This window comes from Periplaneta americana, chromosome 3, assembly GCF_040183065.1.
Source record: "Periplaneta americana isolate PAMFEO1 chromosome 3, P.americana_PAMFEO1_priV1, whole genome shotgun sequence".
Lineage (NCBI taxonomy): Eukaryota > Metazoa > Arthropoda > Insecta > Blattodea > Blattidae > Periplaneta > Periplaneta americana.
This window is the reverse complement of record NC_091119.1, coordinates 95,495,328-95,521,138: the sequence shown is the minus strand read 5'-3', so window position 1 is coordinate 95,521,138 and position 25,811 is coordinate 95,495,328. Positions and strand designations below refer to the sequence as shown.

The 25,811-nt window shown below is 36.5% G+C and overlaps 1 protein-coding gene across 14 annotated transcripts in view; it reads right to left on the bottom strand.

Annotated features, from left to right (window-relative positions):
* LOC138696270 (serine/threonine-protein kinase MARK2-like) overlaps positions 1-25,811 on the bottom strand; it is a 271,602-nt gene that overhangs the window by 31,824 nt on the left and 213,967 nt on the right. For 13 of the 14 annotated variants that reach the window (XM_069820963.1, XM_069820964.1, XM_069820966.1 and 10 more), the window contains one exon: positions 16,166-16,294. The exons of the other annotated variant lie outside the window; for it this stretch is intronic. In XM_069820963.1, coding sequence (XP_069677064.1) covers positions 16,166-16,294 — 129 coding nt within the window. The remainder of the gene's footprint in view (positions 1-16,165; positions 16,295-25,811) is intronic. 14 annotated transcript variants of the gene reach the window in all.

Sequence of the window (25,811 nt, the reverse complement as noted above, 5' to 3'; positions counted from 1 at the left end):
TCTCAGCCTTGGATAGTGTTCGGCTGAAGTAGGCAATCACCCTCTCTTGCCCGTCCTGTTCCTGAGAGAGTACTCCGCCGATGCCTACGTTGCTAGCGTCCGTGTCGAGCGTGAACTTCCTTCCAGGGATGGGATATCCCAGTACAGGAGCAGTGCAGAGCGCCTCTTTCAGTGACTGGAAGGATGACTCCGCCTCGTCCGTCCACTGGAATTGTTGTTTCTCCTCAGTCAGCTGGGTTAGAGGCTTAGCGATGTTGGCGTACCCAGCAACGAACCTTCTGTAATAAGTGCAGAGGCCGAGAAAGCAGCGCAACTCCTGCTTGTCCCTCGGTCTCGGCCATCCTCTGATGGCTTGTAGCTTCTCCGGGTCCGTGGCCACTCTGTTTGTCCCTACTACGTGCCCCAGGTAGCTGACCTTCTTCTGGAATAGATGACATTTCTTCGGGTTCAACTTCAGCCTGGCTTGTCGCAGTCTTTCGAACACTTTCCTCAGATTCGACAGTTGTTCGCCGAAAGTCTTGCCGACCACGATGACGTCATCAAGGTACAGCAAACAGGTGTCATATGTCAGGCCTCTCATTACGGACTCCATTAGTCTCTGGAATGTAGCCGGGGCGTTGCAGAGGCCGAACGGCATAACGGTGAACTGCCATAGTCCCTGGCCTGTAGAGAATGCCGTTTTCTCCTTGTCCTCAGGGTGTAGCGCCACCTGCCAGTATCCTGACTATGTGGCAGAACTCACCGAGAAGTTGAATGGAGTTCACCAACTGGCCAGAGAGCACCTCAAGATGGCCAGCGACAGGATGAAAGTGCGCTACGACAGATTAGCCAACTCTGCAGGATTCCAGGAGGGCGACCTGGTGTGGCTGTATCGACCTACCAGGACCAAAGTGAAATCACCAAAGCTGCAGCGTGCCTGGGATGGACCATACCGCGTGGTGACCTGGATCAACGACGTGGTGTACTGCATCCAGCGACAACCTCGAGGGAAGATGATGGTGGTGCATCTGGACCAATTAGCAGCCTACCAAGGGACTGCCCGGGACGACCAGCCCTAAGGAGGGAGCAATGTGACAGCTGCAATGGGGTTCGAACACGCGTCCGACGAAACGCTGGTACGGGGAGCATCTGCATGCTGAAGGGCAGAGGGGGTGTATTACGGCAACGCGGCGAGGTTGCGCGCGCAGCTGCTACTTGCAGAGTGAAGGGGGGACGGACCCTCCCGAATCGTCCAGAGGAGTCCGTCGAAGTGGAGATAGCCAGATAATTCGAGAGACTCCCGTAGAAATTTCTCGTAACTATGGCTTAGCTATAAAAGAAGAAATGCGAGCAAACTTGAGCAGTTTCAGTTTATTCAGCCATTCAGTGAGTAAGCCAGTGAACAGAGCAAGCCAGCCAGTCTTGTGTACCAGAGTTCGACTTGAGTGTGCGTCCGCAACTATGTCAGCATCCAAAGGCCTGAGTTCGAGTGCAATGGACCGCAGTTGGAGGGACATGAGTTCGAGTGCAGTGGACCGCAGTTGGAGGGACCTGAGTTCAAGTACAGTGGACTGTCTCTGAAGGTCTGTGGTTCGAGATACTGTGAACTCGAGTGACTGAGCTAGAAGAACTGTGAACTGAGAACTGACAGTTCTGATTTGTAAATAGTGCTTTGTAAATATTAGTTAAGATTAACAGTTCATTGTTGTTCGTAATAGTCCAAGTAAATTGTCATTGTCGTTTGTGGAGTGTAATAACGAACGCTGTGTTGCTGTGTGGAGAGCAAATCCTATTGTTGAGATAATAAAATTACATTGTTGTTGAGTTGAAATAAACTTACAATATATTAGTTACTAGATGTCACTACCTCTATTTCTTTATTACCTTTCTTAAATATACATACACTCAATCTCCTTCTCTATCTGGTACGTCGTAATTTGTACATTACATCCATATCTAATATGCATCTTTTTAAAATTTTGTAATAATTTACCTTTTGGGATGTGAGGAGACTTGAACCTGCGAAGTTGGGTTTATAGGATTTTAAAACAACACGCGTTAGCCAACTGAGCTAAACAGACATGATTAATTAAGTTTTAATATCCCTCTTAAGTTTACAGAAGTAAAATGTGAAATTATTTTAATCACAATAGTCCCGTGAACACTTCTAAATAATCCCTGAAACTTCAAAAAGACGAAAATACACGTTTAAAATGAAAAAATATATAATTAATTATAATTTGTTATTTATCCAACGCCTTAGATACCATTCTTTACTAATCATAGCCTCCTACATCATGACCTACCTAGTACACGTACTGATTCTAAAATCCATGCCATGGTATGTGATTACATGAGGACTTATTTTCAACATATTTTCTTTCATGAAACATAATTTTTCGTTATGGTCATGGATAAAATTACGTATGGTACTTGTGAGCGTGATCTTTATTGCACTGGTGTAATTTAAGCACTCGGTTGACGCCTCGTGCTTAAATCTTTCCATTCGTGCAATAAAGATGCACTTACCTCACAAGTACCATAAATAACTATTCTCTTTAACGAAGAATTAAATGACAGCACGCTATCAAAACGAACCATCATCGACCATTTTGCAAGCATTGCCTGTGGTCACGTGATAGAAGCTAATGACGTCACAATATGTCAATGCATATTGTCAAGTCTGTAGATTTTCATCGTATAGTCGTTTTTGATACATTGTTGAAATTGGAATTATAGTAATGGGTTGCTCATGACTTTCAGTACAATCCTCTATAATAATAATAATAATAATAATAATAATAATAATAATAATAATAATAATAATAATCATCATCATCATCACGATAATGAACTAAGATGGTTTTGGTAGCAAGGCTAAGAAATCACGCACAAAATTAAAAAATAAATTACAATACAATGACAATTAACAAGACAAAAACTTATGGTTACAATAAAAAAGTGAGCACAAGTCCAGTTTCTGCTTCTATAATTTCTCCTTTCCCTTTTACATGCAATTTATCATTGAGATGATACATGCGACAGCTGCAACCAGAGTAGAGTGAACTTCATGCTGGCTCATCACTTTCTCCTATTACCTAAGCATTTCAACACATGCACTTTATTTAATTTTAAAGAGAGAAGTGGTGGTTGATCATTTGGAGGATTTCCCTTCTGTACATTGCTGTAACTATCAATGAAAGACAATGGGTAGAGTGAATAAAAAATAAGTAGATACTAGTAGTATTAATTACTAGTACTGGTAATTACTTCTAGTGTATGCTTTTAAGTACTTTGTGTGAATAATCTTTTACTATACCTGTTTTTTTTTTTTAAGATGGGACATGACAGTTAAAGCTGAGAACTGTAGCGCTATGTTGCCTATATGGACTACCACACTGTCAGCTGCTAGGAGCTAGCAATTGACGTTAGATGGGTGACATTAAAATATTCATTGACAATTGACGTGAAGGTAAAAAAACCAATACAAAAATCGACAGAGAATCGAAGACGAAACTTATCAATGCTAACATTGTGTGCACAATAAATGCCGCCAAGAGAGCTATTGAACACTCACCAAGTGGAAACTGTAACTCTGGCAACTCAAACATTGTTACCATAGCAGCAGGCCTACCACGCTATGTGACATTCAGTTGTTTTCCTGATCACAGCACTAATGTCATGTCCCATCTTTAAAAGAAACAAGTATAGTACTTATAAGTCAATATTGGTTACTCCAGTAACTACTTCCTATTTAACTGCAAACTACATATAGTGGGCCATGATTTTTTCACAATTTACTATAAACACTGATTCCTTAAAATTGGTTATGATTTTTTTGAAACAATCAACATTGTACAATATTAGATATATATAACCTCAGTGTTCATTAAGACATTTTAATAATTTAGTTACCAGTACCTGTTTTGAGAGAAGTTAATGAATTTTAGTTAGTCAGTATGAGTTCTGCCTCAGAAAATAGTGTAAGTATTGAATGAAAAAGATACTCAACTTGGATTTGTTCAAATGCTAAAGAATATTATTCAACAAACCTGACGTCAGAGTGCTAAAGAAAAGTCCTATTGTGATTTGGTAATAGAATATGCAAAAACGTTTGGTAAATATATAACCTTAGAACAGTTGAAAAAGTAAATGAACATGAAAAATGAGGTTAAGGAAAAGTGTGATAGAAAGGTTACCAGTACAGGAAGGGAAAGGATACAGTTTAGAACTTTTGAAAAATCTACAGGATATGTTAACTTCAGATGAAAATTCTGTCTTCAGTAAGGTTGCAGGGGTATTGTGTTTTGGAGTGCTTATTTCCAACTTTCGATTGATGTACTCATCTCCATGTTCAAGTGCTTCACTATTTTAATACAAGTGAAGTCAAATGACACCTACAGCACGAGCCACAAGGAAAGTTGTAACAATGTCCCCATTTAACCTAGCAGCATTGATGTTACTGCCTGTTATTTTGGCCACAGATAGTCTTTTCTAACAATATTAGAAGAATAAATAAAGCTCATTGTCTGGTGTACTATTGTGCACATCAGTAACTCTGGCAACACCATTATTTAATAGCCAGAATCACTTAAAAATCTAAGAAAAATTTCAATCTTCTGTTTGTTGGTTCCTCTCCATATTTTCCTCTGTAAATCTAAACAAACTGTGATAATCTTCTTCTAGAGTCTTCACTAGTTCTCTGTACACTTTATGCCTTCTTACCCTCATAAAAACTATATTATACGTAGATATTCCAATTACTTAAAAAAAAAAAGCATGGTCTATACAGTACTCGAAAATTTCATAGTACGAGTAATTAATTACTTAAATAAACAAGTAAATACTTTTATCCATAACTGGTATCTAAACTGGTCTTTATTTCACCGTCCTTCGCAACCTAAATCAGGACTTTAATCACAGCAGTGAATTAAAATTTTTAAAATCTCTCTCTCCATGACAACCAATACAGTAGCAACAATAAAATCCATACATTCACTCATTTATAGCTTCTTCACATAAAACACATTATAAATAAAAAGCGTACAATTGAGGGGCTTACAACAAAAAGCAGGTAAGTGACATTATTAAAAAATGAGGTAAGTGCGTGTTGTGATAGCCCAAAAGGATGTTTCTTTGGGATAAAATCAGGTAAGTGATCACACTGTGCAGTGCTGCTATATGGGCATCATTTCACCAAACTAGTGTATAATATTTTATTGCATGTAGAACTTTAACTGTAATTTCCTCAAAAACTAGGTTTCTGTCACTTATCTGCTTTTTGTTCTAAGCCCTCAATTTAAAATTAAATTTAGATACTTACTTACTTACAATTGGCTTTTAAGGAACCCGAAGGTTCATTGCCGCCCTCACATAAGCCCGCCATCGGTCCCTATCCTGTGCAAGATTAAGCCAGTCTCTATCATCATACCCCACCTCCCTCAAATCCATTAATTTAGATACTAATAATGATAAAATAATGTATAGCACACGAGAGTACACAGATTTTACTCTCTTATACTATAAATTACTGTTATCCATGACTGGTATCTAAACTGGCTTTTATTTCACCATCCTTAGCAACCTACACAATAGCTTTATTCACAGCAGTGAATTAAAATTAAAATCTCTCTCCATGACGACCAACACATTAGCAACAATAAAATCCATACATTCATTCATTTACTTCTTCACAAAAAACACATTTTTGTAAAAGCCTACAATTTACAATTAAATTTAGATACCAATAATGGATAAAATATTGTATAGCACACAAGAGTAAACAGATGTTATCCACTAGCAGATATCTAATTTTACTTTCCTATACCATAAATTACTATTATTCATATACTTTAAATTAAGTATTGATTAAACTCAGTAGGTACTAATTATGCCAGTACTCGCTTAAAGTTGCAATACTTACTAATAAATGGTATTCATTTTTATTTCATTGTCCTCCTGCAACCACTACAGATTGCCATAAACAAAGAGTACCATAATACAATAAATACGGAGTAAATATCTTAAGCCTTAATAAAACATATTTATGCTGATACAGAGAAAAATAACAAATTGAAATAAATTGAAACACACAACAATGCATAAACATCAAGAAGTGAACTAAAGTCATGGCCCATTACGTAGGATATCTGAAAATAGCTATACATGCTTTGAGAATTGTAATTGTGCGATCTCTTAAAATATCACGAGAATGCAAATATATATTTCAAAACTTGCAGTAACAGCATTTACTAAATTTTCATTAACTCTACCCAATGTTTCAATGCTCATTCCTTCATTTTTCTACATATTTACAGCAATGAAACACTTTCCCAGCAACATGCCGTTAATGTGCTGCACAAAACCACATAATACATCAATCAGTGATATTCAGCAGGGGGAGACTTCGACTATTGCAACATACAATCTACATGTAGACTACATAGTCATTGAGTATTCAATGAGGACGGTGAAGCCTCATGTAATATGAATATATTATATATCAATGTTAACAGTGATTCAAAAGCTGTTGTCGAAAATGGTAAAATCATTTAAATTTGCGCTCCTGCGTACATGACTTATATGTCTAAAATGCAGGTAGTAGGCCATTGATAATACAAAGGAGGAAAGTTCGGCCGATGTAGTGAATAGTCTCGGCATAGCACAGTTGGAAAGAGTGCACAGCTTGCAAAGCTGACTGAAAGGTTCTGGGTTCGATTCCCAGTGCTTAAACAAATTTTTCTCCAACTAAAAAAATCTCTCTCTCCCTCTCCCCCCCTCTCTTCATTAAACAATCTTTATTAAAAATACATTTAAGTAACAAAACTCCAAAATTTGTCACATAATAATGCTCAACCATTTTAACGACAAACATGCAAGCACACAGCGTGGAATATACATACAACCCTAGATCATATATGTAACAGATAGGTCGGCCTTATAGGCTTTGACATTAACAACTTTTGTCAGGTTTACTACGCTGCCATCTAGCTGTTATATAAGGAGTCACATCATAATTCCCATTTGAATTGCATTAGCGATTGTACTGCCATCTCGTGTTCGTTTACGGCGGATGGGTGGCAATCCTGGCGGTTGTTCTCTTCAAAGTGCTGCCGATTTTAACATAGCGATGAGTTATCTGTTACATATATGATCTAGGATACAACTTAACATCTAACCAGTCCTAATGCGCATTTAATGGAAAGATCTGACCTCTCTCTCATACAGAAGGAAAATGAATCAGCGATGAATGGCAGTGATTTAGGCCTATAGTCTTGTTGGTAAGAGGTAATAAACGGCGGATTTTCGGTCCTGATACTGAACGTTAGGCGTAGGTCAGTTGCAGGGAGGTCATTGAACTCATTGCTACGTTCCCTCTGTAAGCCAAGGATGTGATGTCTTGTCACTGCATAGGAGACCGAAAATCTGTTGTCTGGTAATAAGAAAACGAGATATTGATCTTACTTTTTATTAAAGCAAATATTGAAAATGATGTCCACCTTTCTGGATGCAATAATGACATTGGTGTAGAAAATTCTAAAACACCTTCTGCAACTCTCTATTTGTAATGTCACTCAGTACTTTTCAAGAGCGTGAGGATTGTTCACATAGGCCTACACTTTGTTTTAACTTCCTCCACAGATAAAAATCACAAACTTTTAAATCTGAAGAATAAGCTGGCGAACGTCTGTGATTAATTACAAGACCATCAAACACTTTTTCTAATGATATAGTGGCTGTATGTGCAGTAGAGTTATCCTACTGAAAGTAAGCAAGCATACTGTTTTGTCTTCAGTCGAAAACATTATCGTAAAATGAAATGGGGCCAAATACCCTACGTGCAATAAAGCCACACCCTTTTTCTGAAAGTGGACATAACCACTTAAATGCAACCAAGATTCATTGAGATGGATCAACAGTCCTATCACAAACAGATTGCAAAACTCACGTGAATGGCTGGATCCTCCTGCTGTAAATGATTAACCACTGTCACTCTATAATGATGAGAATGCAGCATTTTCAGTCCTCCTAATGCTGGTCTTTGTGACATGTCACATTTTTGTGATACTCGGTATGAAGGTTTTCCAGAACTTAGTTCTATTCTTGCCTGAATATCTACAAGTTTCTCCAATCAGATTCTTGCATACAGAAAAGTGGATATAATTTTCAACATATGCTTTGATAAAAAAAACAAGAAAAATCAACATAACATTTTCTTACTACCTCTTATCGCTGCGTTATTTATACGAGACTATAGGTCTAAACCACCACCATTCACTGCCAATTCGTTTTTTTCTCATGCAAGAAAGCAGTTGGATCTCCTCACTAAACATGCGTGTTACAACTAGTTATAATGGTTGTAAGTTGTATATGCTGTATATATATGTATATATATATACTGTATATACGAGGTCTGATCAAAAAGTTTCAAGACGTGGTCACCCCTGGAAAAACCAGATGCGCTAGCTACCTGTTACTGCTAGTGGTTGAGGGAAGAGGTTTCCTAAAGCTGCATTCCCAATTGCAACCCCCTGGGACAAACAGATCAGCTGCAAACCTTTTGTTGGCATCAGTGAGTCGCAAGGCCGCTGTCACATGTGCGAAGAACTGAAAAATCTCGCCGAAATGAACTACAACTTTTTGACACGTATGAGCTCGTAACATAACCAGTGATCAGACATGGGTGTATGGATATGATCCAGAAATAAAGGCTTAATCATCACAATGGAAGTCACCAAAATCTCCTCGGCTCAAGAAAGCGGGACAAGTGAAGTAAAAAAATGTCAAAATAATGCTGTTTTCCTTGAAATCACAGGTGTGGTACACTAAGAATTTATTCCCAGAGGCCAAACAATTAACAAATACTTCTACAAAGAAGTTTTAATATGTTTGCGCGAGAAAATGTGAAGAATGCATCCCGAAATGTTTCAAAATCAGAGTTGGAACTTCCATCATGACAATGCACTGGTCCATTGTGCCTTCTCCATCTAAGAACATCTGGCCCACAAAAAATCCCTGCATTACCCCATCCTCCTTATTCACCAGATTTGGCTCCCGCATACTTTTTCTTCTTTCCCTGGCTAAAATGAAACTCAAACAGCGTAGTTTCGATGACTTTCCTGCCATTAAAGAGAATGCGACAAGGAAACTAAACATCCTTCAGGAAAGTGACTTCCAAAGGTGCTTTGAAATATGGCAGGGATGCTGGCAAACCTGTGTTACATCAGGGGAAGAGTACTTTGAAGAAGAAAAGCACTAGTTACCCTGTATTTCCATTGTTTTTATGTTAAAACTGTCTTGAAACTTTTTGATCAGACCTCGTATCTACATATTTGTGGTGTTTGGGTAAAGGGGGGATAAGACTTTTTTTTGTGCAGATGCAATTTTGTTCCCCAGATGAACACACAAGTTAAATGATACAAGTGACTGTGCAAAAATCAAAAGAATACTAGCATTTGACATGTTTTATTTGTGTACAAACTTATTTGCAATAAGCGTCCAAAGTTTGATTTTCATTTTTCCAAACTCATTTTTATGACTTATCTCCCTTTACCGAAACAACACAGATATATGCTGGTTATTAATTCGCAAATTTAACGAAAGTAAAACATAATATGTTTATCTTACAGATAACTGTCAATATGTGAGTATATACACAGAGTTACTAAATGTTGAATTATTTTCGAGAGTATTTCTAATACTTATGTAAGTTCTTTGAAAAAGGATTCAAAATTATTCTAGAGTTATCCTTATTGCATTTTGGTGACTTGGAATAAACAGCTTACACTTTTTTAGTTGGTTATTTAACGACACTGTATCAACTACTCGGTTATTTAGTGTCAATGGGATTGGTGATAGTGAGATGGTATTTGGCGAGATGATGCCGAGAATTCGCCATAGATTACTTGACATTCGCCTTACAGTTGGGGAAAACCTCGGGGGGGGGGGGGACCCAACCAAGTAATCAGCCAAAGCAGGAATCGAACCCATGCCCGAGCACAACTTTGGATCAGCAGGCAAGCACCTCAGCTGACTGAGCTACTGTACAGTACTAGCCATTGGTTCAGTACAGTTCACTTGAGATAAAGTCAGTCATATTGGACTCCTATGGAGCTCAAGTATTTGTTAGAAACGCACTGACCTTTGGTTGTAAAAGTGGCAAGTTCATGATCTTTCTGTGTTCTGTGTTATTTTCATGCATTTTTGTTCCATTTTAATGTCTAAGTTGTATTCAATTTGTAACTTGTTTAGAGTAATGGATGTGCATTTCTGAAAATAGATTCTTTTTTTGCTTTTCTAAAGAATTATTGTCATTATTATGTACATTACAAAATAACTAGAGCTGGCTTTTTAATGTTACAACACAAGTTTGAAGTAACATACTTTAAGTTAAAAAAATAAGTACCTGCTAAAGTTTGAACGTTCAACCTCATCCTATGACAAAAACCATTTACAATATTTATCGACTGTGCCATAGAGACATAGCAATATTGTATCCGACACATTTCCAAATATACCACTAAGCCAGGGTTAGGGTCGATCAGTGGCTCACAGGCTCAAAAAAATATTTCACACCATTATGTGAAAGTTTGAACCCGGAGACTTCTAGTTCCCTTAGATTCGATCAGTGGCACACAGGCCCAAAAAATATTTCACACCATTATGTGAAAGTTTGAACCCGGAGACTTCTAGTTCCCTATTTCAAAATACTTATATAGAACCTCTCTACAACCATTTAAATTTCTTTGGTTGAATTCTGAAACACCTGGTAGAACCAAAAATAATTAGTTTGTTTAGAGGCTGAATAGATCAATTTCATCTAGCTTCTAAGGATGACAAAATATGCTGCATCTTACCAAACATGTATTGTACATTTAAAAGCACTTATCTATATGAATAATTTTCGTCTATTTACACGAAATATAATTTTCACATTTTATAATAATTGCTTTAGTGTATAAAAATAGCTTTTTACTGGAATTCTAAAGTGTCTTAGACAAAATGGTATATGAAGAAGTTGTCTCTCTCCTTCCCAAGAACATACCCCCAAGCTCCTCTACAAAGAATATGCTTATATGTGATTCGAACTTCATTTAGATACATAGAGAACATGCCCTGTATGTGATTCTAACTTCATCTATGTACATACCATATTTTTACATTGTTCTTATAACATGGTTTACAAAAAGATGGAAATGGACACATTATTTCCACAGTTTAATCTGCTGCTATTACTATTACTGTTACCATTTCAATATAGACATCCTACACTTAAATTAGGTTACTCTTCACTGCTAATGAAAAAGATGCATCTAAGGGAGTGGCTGGTGTAGTTAATATATTGCAGATGTGTTAACTGTAACAATCTTGGTGCTTTATAGAAAAAAACACGTTCAGAAATATTTATTTTGAAATTGCTAGAGTTACTTTAAGTTACTTACAATTTTACATTATTTTGTTTATGTACTATTCTCAAACTTTTTTGCATTATGTGATGCTTATGGATATGTTTAAAACCTCATATCTCCCCACACATACTACCAAAACTAAATATATTCATGAAAGTATAAATGTATCATGTCATTACGAATTATAAAAATTAAACCTTTAAATACATCCATGAAGTAAGTTCTTTGAATCAAAAATCTTTCCTAAAATGAAGAATATAAATTAATGCAAAAGGAAAAACCATTAATACTGAGTCCAGCAAAAAGATCTGACCATTTCTGAAATGAGAAACAAAGTTAAATTTATTGTAAGTTATCTTTTATTCGTTCATAAAAAGAGGTGTTGTTGCCATATAATACTGCAATTGAGCAAAAATTAGGTTCTGAAAATAACACCACCCAAATGATGCCCATTTCTTTTCACGCACTCCTGGAGCCTAGCTCTGAAGTTCAGCACAAGATGCAGTATCATATCTTGAGGTACTGCCATAATTTCTTGATTAAGTGCTTCCTTCAGGTTATTAATTTGCGTAGTTTGTCAAAATGTTGTTTTATTTAATGGCACTTGCAACTGCCGAGGTTGTATCAGCGTTGCCGGTGTGCTGGAATTTTGTCCCGCGGAAGTTCTCTTACATGCCAGTAAAGACTGACATGAGCCTATCGCATTTAAGTACACTTAAATGCCATCGATCTGGCCCGGGATCGAACCCGTGACCTCGGGCATAGAAGGCCAGCATTATACCAACTATGCCAACCAGGCCGACGAGTTTGTCAATATTCACTTTCCCTTTCCTCCAAAGAAAGTAATCACAAACACCGGGATTGGACAAATGAGCAAATCGCAATATGTTGCCACTGTGGGAAATGGCATGTCCAGGAAAAACTTGGTTTACAACTGCCATTGAAGCCCTAGATGCACTATATTACTGGATCAAAGCTGATGAGAAGCAATGCGTCATCTGGGAAGTTCTGGTGACAGGAATTTGTACATCGAAATGCAGCAATCCGAATTAATAGTAACTGAAAGACCATCTTCTTCGTAAAAATTCAGGCCAATTACCCTAAATCTACTCACCCCAAAACACACAGTTACATGTTCACTGTGAAGGGGATGCTCATGCAGCACGTCTGGATTTCTGTCTGATCAATATCGAAAGTTTTGTTTCTTGACACAATTACAGATGGAAGTGTGCTTTGTCACTCATCAACAGAGCCCAGATTTATATGCAAAATAAATATTGCATGCAGACTAATTTAACATATACAAACGTGGTGATTCTGTTCAATTATCATGACAATAGTAATCACTTAATTCAAAATTATATTTATGCTTTGACCCTGAAACACATTTTTGAAAAACTTCAATCAGTGCTTGCAAAAAATTCTGGATTTCACTGTCTGTAAGATTAAAATTCTTACATGGTGAAGCAGCAGAATTAGATGATGAGTTGACAAAAGAAGAAATATGCAGTTTATCTCATGCATCTTTGGCTCCTTGTGATGTGTAGAGGTTATTCACAATGCACAAATATCTGTTTTCTGATACATATAGGAGCTTCACCATGAAAAACATGAAAATGGCATTCGTTTCCTGCAATACTCAGCTTTAATGTGGGTAAAAGATAGAAATTTTATACTTAAGTAATTAGTGAAACTCAATTTAGTTATACATCTAGATTACATAACTTTTAACACTAATCACTTCGGAATATTTTAGTTTATTGCTTTTGCGTGTTAATTATTAGGTACAGTACCTTATTGACTAGTTTCAGCCTGTTGTTGGCTATCTTCAGAACTCAACTCTGAAGACAGCCCACAACAGACTAAAACTAGTCAACAAGGTACTATACCTAATAATTAACATGCAAAGCAATAAACTACATATTTCAATTTAATTGTATAATTGTGTTTCATTGCAATGTATAGCTTAGGACAGAAAAAGTTGCCCTGTCTTGTACTTGAAAAAGTTGTATAGGCTATCTTCAACTTTGGCTCACTTTGATTCCAGCAGGGTTTACATGTGAACGTTTTTGTAGAAAATGGGTCTAACCTCTTAGAGTAATGTGTTACTCTTATCTTTTTTTAAGATACTGTATCACTTAGCAAGGCAGCTTGCTACAGATGTTGTGGTAGCTCATAACGAAGATGCTAGATTTCAAAGTTAAAAACTTTCAAGGTAGTACTAGTAATGGTTCTAATCCTAATGACTATCCACTTTTTATTTATTTATTTCATATTTAAGATTTACTCCTATTTAATGGTATGTTGATTGTATACAGTAATTTATTTATGAAATATAATAATCATAATAATTACATAATATTATACCATTAATGCACTGTAACTTGCAAAAACACGACATTCTGTCCTAATTTCGTCGTATTTTGTCTCATGAAGTAGGCAATTTAATGCTTCCATCTGTTGATTTCGCGAAAAGAGTAGACACCATACATTTATAAGAAAATATATTAAGAACTAATTAAAACAGGGTTATATTTCCTGTTTTTTTAAATAAAGACATAATCCTCACGAAAGCCAAGAAACATTTTCACGACACACTAAAAAGTAATTAAAACAAGATCATATTTCCCATTCTAGTAAAAGGGGGGGGGGGGAGATTCGCATGGGTTTTCTAACCACTTGCGCCATAAGAACAGAAGCAAAATTGCTGTCACAAGTACATTATGTAAAATCACTTCTTGTTACACTTACATTACGTATACTGCTAGGGTAAGAAGCAAATTACAAGCATGAATCATGCTTGTCTAGCCAAAGTATTCCAATTAGAAGATAACATTTTTTTCAATCGGCAAGTTTTTCTGTCCTAAGCTGTACAATGTTTTGCACAACTTCCAACAAACTGTACTTGCATTGAGATTTTAAAAAAACTGTCCCCTTTCACTCCATTTAAAAGTAAAAATATTTATGAGCTGTTATTTTTTTTTAATTTATATTGCATACTATAGAGAAAATTTAAAGTTTTATGGAGCATATTAAAATTTTGCATGCATATTTCAAGCTTCATAAATGCATATAAATTCGGGCTCTACTCATCATAATAATCATGTCATCATCCAATGATTTAAGTACAGTTTCTGAAAAAGCTCTTCGGTTTTCCCAGTAACAATGATTCAACTGCTGCATGATCTTCATTCTGTAGGAGTAAAAAATTTAAATACAGATACAAAATTCTCGATACTGATTGATCGGAAAGACAGAGCAGAAGCATGTTGGAGTGCTGAACATTGAGGTTGTTCTGAATTGCATGCCTCACTGCCTTGATGTTTTCTGACATACAGGTGGTTCTGGTCTTCCTGTTTATTTTTTTATTTTGATGCATTCTAAAACTTTCCACCCACAACAAATTCGTATTGCAGCTGGGGATGGGAACTTAACCATGTCAACCCACATTGAAATGTTATCACAACCTTCACTGTATGACAACTACAGATTCACCTGTTAAAAAAACACTTCTATCACAAATGCCCAGTGCATCGTATTCTGCAGCCCTATTGCAACTAAAATGGCACAATGAGTGGAGTTCATCCCCTCCCCACCCATCATCCCATGACTCTCCTAGCCAAAGTTACGTCAACCCAAAAACATCAGATCTTCTTGTCTGACTCTGTAGTTATTGTATTCCATATCTGAACTGACATTAAATTAAGAAATGTAAACAATATTTGTCCTAGTTCACTAATTGAAAGAGTATTTTTACTAAAGCTAACATAATAAAAACAATAAAACTTAACACAATCTTAAATCATATTTTTAATATATAAATTTGGAAGTTATAATTTCATAAAATTTGTAATAACGACATACCAAGGAAAGAAAGTCCACACAAATTAATCATTAAGTTAAAAAAAAAGTATTCTGTGTACATGTTCCAACATTCAGCTGACTGGAAGTATGTTACACTCGTACATGCACTGATATAAAAAGTAACATAGAATAATACCAAAATTTGCTCAACACTAAGTGTTGGATGTACAGTCTGAATGCTAATATGGACAAAGCTTGGAATAATTTTTTGTTTTATGATTGTTATTAATTTTACTATTTTGGCAGATAAGTGCGATGGATTTAGAATCTTTGAATGTAGATTTAATCTAATTCAAACAATCATTGTATGCACAATAAGAGGCTTACCACAAAGATTTTGATTCCCATATATTCTATTTTTAATGTAATCACACAGTTGTTTCGAAATAATATTTTTAGTATAGCATTTCTAGGACAGAACTTTTTTTTATAGTTGTTGGAATCCATAGTAAAAAATAGTAAACCGTCACGAATTAAAGAATATTCAAAAGTCATATTTATATTTGCTCTCTTCGAATTTTGAACTTCTGAAGTTCAAAACAGTAGTACTACAATGATAAAATAAATCTTGTAAAACACTAGTAAAGATACACATTAAAAATTCTTAAGACACCTTGATAAGTGAATGCAGCTGCAGCACCCAACATGCTGTTTCATGAGTTACAGCAAGGTGAGTGCTTGAATGTAAACGTCTAATTCTAACATCTGATACATGCTCATACATGCCCAGGCATACAGGCATCATGCACATTCTTCCAACATTGTCAACCCTCCAGGCAGGGCGCTTTGCAGACAGAACAATCAATGCAGCAGATCAATTCACTACATTGATTCACCTCACCAACAGAGAAAGTCTACCTGGAGGGCAAAGCTGGCTGTTCATATATGTGTATGTACGCGAACCATTATACTACCTTTGCCTGAGAGGATCTATAGGGGTTTCTAAGGTCGGGTGCTCGGCTCTGCCCGCCGTTGAGATGGACGCAGACTTGATATGGCCCTTGGCCGAGCGCACTGGCAGACCGTCTCCTGCTCCCATGGAGCTGTTGATACAACAAATAACCCACGTTACTACACACCAGACTATCCAATCCTACACACAAAGACCTGCACTTCATTGGGACTCGAACCATCAGGTGCAAGTCTTTGTACAGTAGAGCAAGCCAATGGAATTACACCTTTCAGTTACAACATAACCATAACCACCTCCACCACCCTAATACAGAAACAAATACCTCCAAACCGCCAACCTGACTAGACTAATGTTTAAAATGACAGTAAGTATGCTACATTCTTTCTGGTCACTATATACTATAGCTTAGTAGAAGCATCAAATAATGTTTTACTGCAGACTGAAGACTTGTCTTCCACCAACTCTCACTGCTGGGGTCGGAAATGCAATGCATTCTACATCCTCAAGTGGGTAAACAATAAATGTAGGTAAAGGTAGTTGATTCTTTATTTACCAACTACAGAAGTATTTAGAACTGATGAGATGACAATGGAGCAGCTGTGGAATAGGAATGACATGGATACCGAAGTACTAAGAGAAAATCTACTTCATAACTGCTATGTCCACCACAAATCCCTCAAAATGCGCCAGACGTCCAAACTCCATGACGAATGAGTGCAGAGCTGTTCTTTGGTCTTCATTTACGGTAATGATACTCTTAATTTACTCAATCACAGAGGGAAACATGTAAACCTGCACTTGGTGATGTGTGCTGTTGAGATATGTTGCATTTAAAATGTATATTCTACTAGTTTTTCAATACTCCTGTTATTAATATGTCATTAGCTATTTGTATTGATGTTACTTGCCTGGTGAATGGATTATCATATTATAGATAATTTGTATAAACAAAAGCCGCCCTAAATAAGGGTTCGATAGATCGGCCTACTAATCAATTCATAAAGAATAATAAGTAAACAAAACAATTTTGTGACACTTGGAAAGAAAAAGAAAAAACATTAAGATAAGAAAACGTAGGAAATCATTTACAATAAAAATTTTGTTGGGTACAAATGATTACTAATTATAGCTAAGGATGATTTTAACACGTGAGATCCTATGGCATCAATCACTCTTTTCACTTATTGTTGTCTGTACTATTCCGGTCTGACCTGACACATTTTGCTCCTAACATGTAAAAATATTGTTTTCAATTCAATGTGCAATTGTCCGCCCAAGTATTCGAACATACTATATATGATTCTCTCACTTGTCAAAATACACAGCTCTGGTTTTATACAGAACAGAATAAGGCTATTACACTATTATATAATATGGTAGCTGGATCGACGTTATTGGTTGCCTTAGTAAGTAGATTTTCACCTCTTTTGGTTACCAATGAGCTTTGGGAATAATTACCCTTGTTTTGCCAAATTTTTTACTTTATTCCATTATTCCACATGGAGCTGTTTTACAGAAAAATAAGATGATCACAAAGGCTCAGAATAATAAAACAGACAGAAGTCATGGACAATTTAGAAAAACATAAAAGAAGAAATGGTACTAAAAATTGTTAATAATTCATGTGTTTGAGAAATTAGAAATTGTTATATAGGTGATTATTTAGTATATGTATCCTTCAAAATGTTCTTAAGAATGTTTGTTCAATCCCAGATGTTGGAGTTATTCTTTAGTCCACTTAAAATATGTCCTACAAGCACCAAAAAGTAAACTCCTTACTTCCCATGTATAATCAAGAGCACTGTATCTCTCACTTAAGTGAGGAATACATAGAAGATACAGAGTTTGCTTCTCATCATCCACTTCCTTAGCCTGTTGGAAATTCCTTTCAAACCTTTAAAGTCAGATCTAATTAGTGCTTTCTTTTCTGGTCTATTTATGACCACAATATCCACTCTTCTCTTCTATCATGTTGCCAAACATCTAAGTCTCGAAATGACTTTATACAGCATAAATTGGAGTGACAGATAAATTATAATAAAATCCTGGTATTGTTCATTTTGGAATTTTCAGTGCATCATAAGTACCGCAGTTGGTGGGGATACAATAAAAGCTTATTACATTTTTAATACTGTGAAAAAATATTCCTTCACGAGAATGGCTAGTAAATAAATGTAATTGAAATGTAGAGAAGAGAAATATTCATCGCTACATTTTTTAGAACTACTTATATTGAGTTTATCATTATAATCATAACTGCATTTACTTATGCCTTGTAAATTACAGATTATAAGTCATGAATTCAGAGTATTTTCTTTAACTTTTACAAATTGATTAAATAGAGATGAACATTAATTATCATTGCTTGTAACAAGTGCGTTACAAGCAAAGCAGATGATTTCACCTGGACTGTGCAGCAACACCAATGTCTCAATTGCTTGCCATCATAATAATGATGCTACTTTAACAGCACTGATAAATTCTATTCTATGGTACAGAACTCAACATAAAATTGCATTAAAATGGCAAAATGTAATTATTATTAATGTGAACACAAAGGAAACAAACTTGCACTGTCACAATGGGGCTGATAAGCTGGAAATCACATTTTTGTATTCTTTCCTCCAGTTGTTTCTGATGTTTCTTTTAAACTATGGGCACTTTGAGATGATATAGTGATAATGAAAGAATGAAAGCCATCGACACTTAGAGATAACGAGCTGAACTCGTGATCCGAGACTTCACTCAGGTATGGACTTGAATTTCTCTTGGTCTGATTAATGGAATTAAGTTTTTCCAAGCTTTTCTTCAATTGTAAGGGGAATGTTACATAATCTTATGGCGAATTCTCAGTCTCATCTTGTCAAAATACTATCTTATCACTAATTCCACCGATTCTAGATGACTTCAAAAGTAATATAGTGTTAAATAACTTATTACAAAGAAAATAAAGGTAACACGAGAAATCAAAATACTTGGAGGAAACCTGTACTTTGGTGACTTCGGCCACATCTCTCTTTTGTCCCTTCTGGTGAGGAGCTAATCAGCTCACTGCATAAGACTAAGCAACTGCACAATATGAACAAATTAGCAACTTCCAACTTTTTACGATAATTTAACGAGACAGCACTGAAATTTCCACTCTGTTCCTTAAAATACAAGGTCGTATCTGTATTAGTAAATTACTTCCATTGGATTTACATATACAATATTATTTACAATAGTAAGTAAATAATCATATAAAATTGAAACAAGCGTAAACCACATAGTACTAAAATCTACAATTGTCTGCAGTTTCAACATAAATAAATTCACACCTTATTTATTTTCGCATGTTCGGTATTATAAAAACCCTCCTGTATAATACAACGTACAGTATATGGATAACTTTATCTTCACAAGCTACAATATAAAATTAATCAATTTTATTGTCAACTTTAAATTTATAAAACTGACCTAGTATTAGGTAAATTCAATTTTATTGCCAACTTTAAATTTAGAAAACCTACCTAGTATTAGGTCAATTAAAAAGCTGTCAGACATAAAACTTACAATTCTTTTAACTACAGATTTTTGAAAGATTCTTACAACTTTTGTTGCTATTATTATTATTATTATTATTATTATTATTATTACTACTACAACTACTACTGCTATTATTTGAATGAGCTTTTCTGTCACTATACTGATGTGCGTTTCTTTATGAAGATTATTTTAAAGTTAATAATAATTATGAGAGAGAGAGAGAGAGAGAAAAAAAAGATTCATGTGCTTTTGTGCCATTATCGAAAAAGCACATTCTAAATGTATAAAACTTTGAGGAAGCAGTGCGTAGAAGTATTGAATCGATTTGGTTCAAGCATTACAATAAAGGCGACTCTGTGAAATGGACTGAAAGAAGAATCAGTATAAAGCACCTGAGGACTATCAACACTTGGCCTTTTATAACCCACTGTTTTCCATCATTTGTGACAGCTTCAGTTTATGAGAACCATATGAAATGATGAATACACAAGCTGAACAAAATACTGATATCTGCCATCAGCTAATCCAAAGTGCTTTAGGTGATCAACTTTGAAAGCAGATTGCCACATACAATAATGATACATTTATGCTATCCAGACAAAAGAAAACAGTCTGTATTCTATATAATTAACAAATGCAACTTAGAGTTCGATGGAACAACTTTGTTGTGTGTTTGATAGAATTTTAAGGTACACTTTTCAAACTTCTTTTTTTTTAATACCGTACATATTCACATATATGCCACTTGTTCCTCTGTCTACTTTAATGGCAATTATGAAGAAAAATCCTGTTCTGAGGTTCGAGCACCCAATAGGTCAGATTCTGTTCGTCCAGTACGTTAGAATGACATGAGTATGGAAATAGGCAGGACGGATGAAGATGAAGGTGATAATGACAGTGACATGAGCCCAAGGTCCAACACCAAAAGTTACTCAGCATTTGAATGGGTTGAGGAAAAATCAATGGAAAAAACGTCAAACAGGCAACTAGTCCCGATTAGGATTTGATCCTGGACCCACTAGTTTCACAGTCAGGCATGCTGACCAGTACTCCAAAGCTGTGATCTTCAAAACTTATAATGGAAGGTCAAACTATTGACACCAAACTGCATGCTCAACAATTGATGTAATCACTCTTAATTTTAGTCAACTGAAAGGGATCTTTACTAATATGGCAATGCTCTATCAATCACATATATATAATTTCACAGTTCATATGGCCTACTTTTGAAAGAGAGGGCTTCGGGTAAAATTTATCACCATTCATTACTCATGTTAGAATTCAACTCTGAAGATAGCCCAAAGGTCTTGTATCATTAGCATAAGCCTATATCGTTTGTTCCACTTTTAACTCATTCATCCATTCATCAGTAGCTAAGAATTCCATCTTTCATGTACTACCACCTCAGAAATGAATTCCCCGCATGTCTAGGCTAGCAGACAGCAGAAAGGTCTTATCAACCATGCCTGGTGATATTAGCAACCAACCAAAACAGTGAAATATCAATTTTTTTATCTCAAAATGTGTAATTCTGACGAAATCATTGAGATTTTCTTTTATCGTTGTTTAGTCAAATGTCCGAAGACAAGTCTGGACCCCACTAATGACATCAACAAGGCATCACTCATGAGGCAGGAGATAAAGGAGTAGGGTGGCCAGTTGCTTTCCCTCCTTTTCTTTTATTATACTAGGGTTATTCAATAAGTTTTGCCTTCTGAGTTTGACTCGTTTATTAATTGATGGACGTAAAAGGTTAAAAGATGTTACACTCAAAAGAATGTTCGAAGTTCCAGCTTTCAGATGATAGTATACATTTTTTCAGGTGGCTCCACCAACATCAAGGCAGTCAGAAAATGTCAACCTATTTGGGCGTACAGTTAAAACAGCGTAATGTAGTCGAATTTCTAATGATGGAAGGTGTTTCACACACATATCGATATCCACCATTGAATGAGTGCTATTTATAGGGAAACGTGCATTCATGTTAGCACAGTCAGGAAGTGGGTGCAGACTGTATGTGTTGACAATCCAAGCGCATCAAGTCTGAAAGACAATGACCACAGTAGATGTCTCCTATGTCTGCATCTACTCCAGAGCAGGTGTTGATGAACTGATTCATGATGATGATCATATTAAGCAGAGAGTGACTGCAGGCATTCGTGAGATATTGCTCTACAGTGAATCACATCATAAACGACGATGAAGAAAGTGTGTTCCTGGTGGTCGACATGAAACAAATCCATCTACACGTGTGTCAGTAAAATTTGGCGCATTACAAAGTGGAGGGAGATGCCTCTATCACATCATCACTGGGGATGAGTCATGTGTTCATCACTACGACTCAGAGACTAAATGCATGTTCATGGAGTACAAACAGCCAACTTCCCTTCGTCCCAAGAAGTTCAAAACACAGCTATAAGCTGGCAAAGTCATGGGTGGGACTGTGAAGATGTGGTGCTGGTTGAATTTCTGGAATGTGGTGCAACTGTCAACTCAGTGTGCTACATACAGATGCCGAAGAAATTGCGTGCATATCTGTACAGATTTCGTCCACAGAAAAATGTGATCATTCAACATGACAATACTCAGCTCTACACAAGTCAGGAGACAACCCATGCAAGTTGGGAGACAACCGCCACACTGGAGAAGATGCAGTGCCAGGATACTTTTGCCTCAACTACCTTACAGACTAGACCTGGTGCCATGTGACTTCTGGTTCTTTCCAAAGCTCATGAAACATCTCAAGGGCACATGCTTCATTTCCAATGAAAAGGTCACCAATGCAGTGCGTTTTGGTGTCATTAACAGGCAGCCTTCATTCTTCTCAACTGGCAAGCAGAAACTAGTGCGCTAATGGCGAAAATGCATCAATGCTGGTGGGGACTATATCGAAAAATGATGTACTTCTCGGAAAGAGGACATTTCAAACTTTCTTATGATTATAACATCTTTCACTTTCATCAATTAATAAACGAGTTACAGTCGAGAAGACAAAACTTTTTCAACAATCCTTGTACTTTATACATTTATAAAATGTAATAGCAATGTACAGTAGAATTTCTCGTATCCGGCAACTGTGGGACAAAGACAGTGCCGGATAACTGATTTTGCCAGATAATTGGAAAACACGTTTATAGGTTATGTAAAGACACACTGTACTGCACAAACATTTTTTCCATGTTGAAATTTAGTAATTTTCATATAGATATATAAAAATAAAGTTTTGAAATACGTACAATGTTTATTTTAAGTACTGAATATAGTAATGTACATTCATCAGTTCATAATTATTGTAATACATAATAGCGTAAAAAAAAAAATTAAAAGTTTTCGTAACCTTATGACAATTTTAAATGGCAGCCATGTCACATTAAGAGCATTATAGCCAATGTTGCAACTATAAAGATGAAGTAGCGCTCAATGATTTGAACCTCTTTAACATATCTCTAATGTCTGCTTGTTTATATTATAGTATCTAGCACTCAAAACTTTTATGCGCTGTAGGAACAGAGAATTTTACACTTTCCTATTTATACCCATCCAACACCCCTTCGAAATGGGAGACTTCAAGCTGCAGTAAATTTAAATATATCGTGTCTGCGCATTGTTTGCAAGGCCCAAGTGACATACTGATATGATGCTACCCGATCTACTCCAGGGACATAATGGGATTTTCTGTCTATGTTTTCACGTGTCAACAATGTAAAGAGTAAACACAATATGTGGCATGTGCGATCCACAAACACCACTCACATCTTTGTCAGACTCTTTCCTTTCTCATGAATGACTTTTTTTTTTTGGCTGCAAAAGGGTATCTATCGGATAAAGGGGGGAGAGCCATTAATCCTTCCCATTGAAGGCTTATAAGGAACCAACCTGGACAAATACCCAATGTCCCATCCCTACCTTCCCGTGGTGCAGCTGTTAGTAAGCATAATTTTACGAGCTGAACTAAAGGGAGGGGCTACTCATCCATTAGCACTGGTCAGCTTGATGAGTTAATGACTGAATTTGGTATAATTTTCCTCTATCCGATACCTAATTCCCTCTTTACCCTTTCCTATCCAGTCCTCTGACTGAACTCTTACTTTCTTCGACCCCAACGGCATTAGAGCATTCGAGGCCTAGGGGTTCATTTCCCTTTCCTTCCTCCTCTTTCTACTTTTCTGTTCCTAGTGCTGACCTGCTATGGCACTAAAATCGTCCTCCAGTGGCTTAAGGAGGGAAAGCTGGTGATCAACAAGATCTCCCAGCTAGGTCCAATGGACCTGTCGACCAACAGCAGGTGTGGTCCTCCAGACATTCTGGGGATTGTGTGTGAATGAAGTAGCCACCAAAACGTTAAAATATGGTGTTCACTTAAATCGGCTACAACTTGCCATTTAACCTCAAAATCTGTGCTTCAGTGGCTAGTCATGATAATATCTTTGAAAAATATTGGAGTGCAAGAGGTGAAATGACTTTGTCAGACGCCTGGCATTAGAAAACAACAACTTTTTTTTTTGATCTAGCCAAAAGTGCTGTTGTTTTGGTATTGCCAGTTATTTGGGTGCCGGATATGAGGGATTTTATTGAATTCTGTTTTTAAATCCACTTCACTACAAAAATTCTCTAAAGTCAAGATAAAAAAAAAACATTAGTTACACCACTATTGGTATGTGAGAGAGACACTAACCGAAAATCTGACAAATAGATTGGATAACATCAAAGATGTGAAATATGAATGAAATCAGCAATTACTTACAGTATGATTATTTAGTCCTGACAGTCCCCGGCAATGTGTGCCTGGGTCAGGTGAGTCCATTTAGTTTTGTCAAGGGATGTTTGGGTTAGTCTCTCGCTTGCCGTCAGAGTGATCGGATGTCATGCGTGCGGTAGAGCGGTATGTTTCTAGTACAATTAAGCTGTACTGCATTCCCTTACCGACTGCTCGCCCTTATCTCTACTCCAGAGCTCTCCCCACTACTCCTATTACTTCCCTTCTTTTGTGTCGCTGAGCTGTCAGAACTAAATAATCGGTCTGTACTCTAGACTATACACAGAACTGGAATATTCCAAAACGTGCAGCCAATTTTGGTATTATTCATTCAAATTTACATACTGCAGTAGGTACATTGGAAACATAATTCCAACAGGATGGAACATGACAGAATTAAAAAATTCATAACATATTTCAAAGGAGAACAGAAGATTTAGATGACCCAATGCAACAATGGATTGAGACCTTAGGTTATATGGAAGGAGGAGGAGAAGAAGTAGGAGGGGTTATGATGATAACACTTGTCTCAGAGCACTTAACAAGGGGCTGTCAGATTCTACCTTATAAATTTTTACTTCCTGTTGTCATTCTTTGTCACATAATTTACATTTATAGCCACATGGCCAGTGAACTGTTCATGCAAATTCTGCGCCATGCCAAACTGTGCTGTGCTGTGCTGCACTGCACCAATCCAACTTACTTTTGACTCTTTGAAGACTCTAAAATTTAGATTTTGCAGCAGAATGTTTAAAATCACTGGATTTGGACAGATCTAGATGAGCATCAGATTCTGCTTCATTGAAACCAGTCTTGTGCAACCAAAAGGGTTCCCTCTTAGACATCCTTACGCCTAATTGTAGCATCAGCTGATAGCTTCTCATCACAACTCTGTAATTTTCGAGTTTTTTTCCTTATTTTTTGTGGACAAAGCAGATACATAGCAGGTTTCCTCGAGTATCCCTGTTATTCATATTTACTTATTTATCAAATGGCAGAAGTTGACAAAATCCTGTTTTCCTTGGTCTTCACAGTTCAGCAGTGGGCAGGTAGTAGATGTTGTTGCTTCATTTCTTGGTGAGGGTCAGCACAAAATGAGCAGCTGCTATATAGATAAATTCCCAATCTATAGAGACTATGTGGAAGACAGTCATGTCCTGACATCAGCCTGAACTTCGCCACTGCTTCTTTATGTACATTTAATTTTATCTCATTTACAAGTTCTTCGGCTTTTTCCCAGGTCTCTCTCCTTTTGCTGCTTTTTGGCTTTTTTGACTTCCTGTATCTTTCTTCTGAGATGTGGTTCAGGATTTATTGGTGTTTGAATCTGTCTCCCTTTCTTGGCAAGGGTATCTACCATTTCATT